The sequence below is a fragment of the Babylonia areolata genome, chromosome 32 (genome assembly GCF_041734735.1).
Source record: "Babylonia areolata isolate BAREFJ2019XMU chromosome 32, ASM4173473v1, whole genome shotgun sequence".
Taxonomy (NCBI): domain Eukaryota; kingdom Metazoa; phylum Mollusca; class Gastropoda; order Neogastropoda; family Buccinidae; genus Babylonia; species Babylonia areolata.
In genome coordinates this window covers 12781415-12786414 of record NC_134907.1, presented here as the reverse complement: position 1 = coordinate 12786414, position 5000 = coordinate 12781415, and the positions used below count along the sequence as shown (strand labels likewise).

General features: G+C 47.4%; 1 protein-coding gene across 1 annotated transcript in view; it reads right to left on the bottom strand.

The window, feature by feature from the left end:
* LOC143276548 (arsenite methyltransferase-like) overlaps positions 1-5000 on the bottom strand; it is a 16230-nt gene that overhangs the window by 9882 nt on the left and 1348 nt on the right. The window contains exons 2-4 of the mRNA XM_076581112.1: positions 2761-2961; positions 2198-2348; positions 571-707 (exon numbers count right to left, since the gene is read on the bottom strand). Of these exons, the coding sequence (XP_076437227.1) occupies positions 571-707; positions 2198-2348; positions 2761-2909 (437 nt within the window). The 5' untranslated portion in view covers positions 2910-2961. The remainder of the gene's footprint in view (positions 1-570; positions 708-2197; positions 2349-2760; positions 2962-5000) is intronic.

Here is a 5000-nt window from a genome sequence, read left to right as displayed (position 1 = left end):
GTTGTTGCTGCTGCTGTTGTTGCTGTTTTCACTGTTGTTGTTGTTGTTGCTCTTGCTGTTGTTGTTGCTGTTGTTGTTATCGCTGTTGTTGATGTTGCTGGTGTTATTGTTGCTGTTGTTGTTGGTATTGCTGTTGTTGCTGCTGTTGTTGTTGTTGCTGCTGCTGTTGTTGCTGCTGCTGTTGTTGTTTTTGTTGTTTTGTTGTTTTTTGTTGTTGCTGTTGCTGTTTTAATCTATGTGTTTGTTTGTTTGTTTGTACTTTAGGCGTCAACGTGTCACTTGACGCTGTCCGCTGTGTGCATTGTTTTCATACCATGGATAAATGTTTGCAGGGAACCATTTGCAGGGACCCAGTCTTTGACACACAACCAACAGACCTGGAGGAATCTGGTGAACAGTTCTTCTGTGCGGCGCCACCAGTTACTCTTCGCAGACTGAAGAAGAAGGAGAAGAAGAAGAAAAAGAAGAAAGAAGACAATGATGACGATGAGGATGATGAATAAGGACGCTGACTCCCAACTCAACCACATATCACTTCCCCTCCACCATCTTTCTCACCCAAATACTTACACGATGATGTCAAACTCGCCAGGACTGAAGCCAGCTTCGTCCAGATTCTCCGCATTCAGGACACGGAACTCAAAGTTGGGTTTGTCATAACCCCAGAGCTTCCAGTGGTAGGCGGACTGCTCCTGAGCCGTCTTGATCTGAGGAGAACAGAGAAAAGGAAATCCACTCTGGTAGGTACACAAATACATATATGCTTGCACACGAGGCCTGACTAAACGCGTTGGGTTATGTTGCTGCTCAGGCAGATGTGGTGTAGCATATACGGACTTCTCCGAACGCAGTGACGCCTCCTTGAGTAACTGAAACAGAAACAAGGTGACACATGCAAACAGTGGAGAGAGACCTCAGACATGTCGACAGACGATGGCGTGACACCAGCAAACAGTGGAGAGAGAGAGACCTCAGACATGTCGACAGACGATGGGGTGACACCAGCAAACAGTGGAGAGAGAAACCTCAGACATGTCGACAGACGATGGGGTGACACCAACAAACAGTGGAGAGAGAGACTTCAGACATGTCGACAGACGATGGGGTGACACCAACAAACAGTGGAGAGAGAGACCTCAGACATGTCGACAGACGATGGGGTGACACCAGCAAACAGTGGAGAGAGAGACCTCAGACATGTCGACAGACGATGGGGTGACACCAGCAAACAGTGGAGAGACACATGTCGACAGACAATGGGGTGAGACCAGCAAACAGTGGAGAGAGACACCTCAGACATGTCGACAGACGATGGGGTGACACCAGCAAACAGTGGAGAGAGACACCTCAGACATGTCGACAGACGATGGGGTGACACCAGCAAACAGTGGAGAGAGATCTCACACATGTCGACAGACGATGGGGTGACACCAGCAAACAGTGGAGAGAGAGACCTCAGACATGTCGACAGACGATGGGGTGACACCAACAAACAGTGGAGAGAGAGACCTCAGACATGTCGACAGACGATGGGGTGACACCAGCAAACAGTGGAGAGAAAGACCTCAGACATGTCCACAGATGATGGGGTGACACCACCAAACAGTGGAGAGACAGACATGTTGACAGACAATGGGGTGACACCAGCAAACAGTGGAGAGAGAGACCTCAGACATGTCGACAGACGATGGGGTGACACCAACAAACAGTGGAGAGAGAGACCTCAGACATGTCGACAGACGATGGGGTGACACCAGCAAACAGTGGAGAGACAGACATGTCGACAGACGATGGGGTGACACCAGCAAACAGTGGAGAGAGAGACCTCAGACATGTCGACAGACGATGGGGTGACACCAGCAAACAGTGGAGAGAGAGAGACCTCAGACATGTCGACAGACGATGGGGTGACACCAGCAAACAGTGGAGAGAGAGACCTCAGACATGTCGACAGACGATGGGGTGACACCAGCAAACAGTGGAGAGAGAGAGACCTCAGACATGTCGACAGACGAAGGGGTGACACCAGGAAACTGGCTGAGAACCGCAGAGAAGGAAGCTCTGCTACTGCCTCATGAATCCAGCAATGCGGGAGCATTAAAGTCAGTCACTCTCACCATCACTCCTACCCTCACCCCCACCCTTCGTCACTCCTCCCCCACCCTCCACGCCCTCCCTCCCCCACACACACACTCACCGGCCCCTCAGCGAGGTCAAAGCCCACTACGTATCCCGTGGGCCCCACCAGTTTGCTGAGGATGAAAACGAGGCTTCCGCATCCGCAGCCAATGTCAAGGACGCGCTTTCCCGTCAGGTTTTCTGGGATGTTCAGTCCGGACCCCCAGTATCTGAAATTCATGTGTGTGTGTGTGTGTGTGTGTGTGTGTGTGTAGTAAGTGTGTGTGCGGGTGGGTGGTGGGCCGGGGGGCAGTGGGGTTTAGTGTGTGTGAGAGAGAGAGATAGGTATTGGGCAGTGAGGTGAGTAGTTACATAAAGAAAAGGAAGAAAAATAGACAGATGCACAAAAGACAAAAACATATCCCCCCCCCCCCCACACACACGCACATACACACACACCCACCCACCTAACCACCCACCCACACTCACATTCACATTCTCACACACACACACACTCACATATATACACACACACACACTCATACTCACACACACACACTCACACAAACAACCCCCACCCACCCACACATAGCCTCCTCCCCCAACCCCCTCCATCCCCCCCCCCCCCCCCACAACACACACCTCTTTTTAATCTCCTCGCTCAGCTGCTGGAAACATTCCGTCTGCTGCTCTGTCAACTGCTCGTGGTTACAGCGAGAGGTGATGTCCGTCTCCACGTTCATCTTGTTGTAAAACCTCCGCATCACGTCGAAGAGTGGATTCTCCGCCATGCTGGCAAGCGCGTGCAGCCGGGTCACGTGGCGTGGTAGTGGATCACTGAAGCTTGTCGGGACAGGTGTAAAATTCACATTCAAATCCAGATACCACAAGCACGCCCGCGCAACAGGTACGTGCACAATACCTCAGTACACTCATGCACGCGGATAATTATCCGTCCGTACCTGTGCGCATAATTATGCTTTATAAAATGCCTTTCCCTTAAATCATTTCCTTTTTCATTGTCTACCTTACTCCGCTTTAAGAGATAAATACATTGTAAAGCATTGCAGAAATAAACTCAAGGTTATTTATTACAGAACGAGGTGCATTTCTGTTATGCATGTGTGGGTGTATGTGTGAATGTGTGTCTTCATGTTTTATATTTATTCGCTTATTTATCACCATTGTTGTCTTATTTATTTATTTATTTTTATTATCATTCTATTAGTATTACTATTATTATTACTACTACCTTTTTCTATATTATAATTATTATTTATTTATTTATTTATTTATGTAAGCTTATCTAATATTTATTCCCCCGTTTTTTTGGGTTTTTTTTCTCAAGGCCTGACTAAGCGCGCTGGGTTACGCTGCTGGTCAGGCATCTGCTTGGCAGATGTGGTGTAGCGTATATGGTTTTGTCCGAACGCAGTGACGCCTCCTTGAGCTACTGAAACTGAAACTGAGAACGAGGACACTCTATATCTGAGAGATTTAGGGATGTACAGTTTTTACGGCCTTAAGATTGTGAATCAGTTGCTTTCACTCCAATAGTATGTATGATTTACGTATTGTATGCATTGATGCAATGTACTTCTTGATTTTCTCCTTTTCTTTTCTTTTCTTTCTTTTTTTTTTTTTTTTTTTTTTTTTGGTCATTTTTTTCAGTTTGTGTACAGGTCGGTGGCCTCACGAATTAAACCAGTTCAGCGTTCAGTTCCTTTTGTGTGTGTGTGTGTGTCTCTCTCCACCCCCCCCCCCCCCCCCCCCCACCACCCCACCACCCCTCTCTATCGGTTTTATGTCTCTCTCTACATCTCGCTTTTTCTCAGTTTTTCTTTCTACTTCATCTCTCTCTTCATCTCTGTCTCCCCAGCCCCCTCTGTCTCTCTCTCCTCTCTCTCTCTCTCTCTCTCTCTCTGTGTTTTTCTCTCTGCCTCTGTGTTTGTGTGTGTGTTTGCGCGCGCGCGTGCGTGTGTATGTGTGTGTGTGTAAAATACAATAGAATATAACATTTCATTGTCAAAAACACTTAAGGCTTTTAAGACACATCAAAACATAACGATGTCATGCCGAAAAGAAGCAGTGATGAACAAGCTTTGCCGAGTCTTCGCTGTAACTGTGTGTGTGTGTGCGTGCGTGCGTGTGTGCGTGCGTGCGCGCGCGCGCGCGCGCGCGCGCGCGCGCGCGTGTGTATGTGTGTGTGTTAACACCAAGCGCACGAAATAAGGAAGCACGTGTGGTCATGAGAAGTCGTGGTTTAAAAATGTTAGCTGCATATATATATATATATATATATATATATATATATATATATATCGGTACAGCTGTGTGCTGAAAATGTTAGCATCATACCATCACGCTCACCCAAGTTCAGGAAAAAAAAAACAACCCCAAAACTGCGAGTCTCAAAAGCGATCTTTAACTCTTTTTTAAAAATTTATTTATTTTATTTATCCTCCACTTGCCTATAATTGGCGCGCGCGCGCGCGCTTGTGTGTGTGTGTGTGCAAGCAGCTTGGGGTTCTGTTTGGGATATAAAGAAAAAGTATTGGCTAAAACACTACCACAGCCAACAACAACAACAACAACAACGACGACGACGACAACGACGACGAAGACGACAACACAATTCAGTTCAAGGTCGCGTATGCTGAATGCACCACCATAATAAAGTCGGTATGAGGCAGGAAAAGGAATCAACTCGGTTACGAAGTGAATGAGCTATATAGGCCGTTCACCCTACCAGTAACATAAGAGTGGTGGCGGGGAAGAAACTGTGTACGTAGCCATTTTTTTGTGGGTGGGTGGGTGGGGGGGTGGGGCGTGGGGGGTTCTGTTAGGGTTGAAACAGCGATTTAAAATAAATAAATAAATAA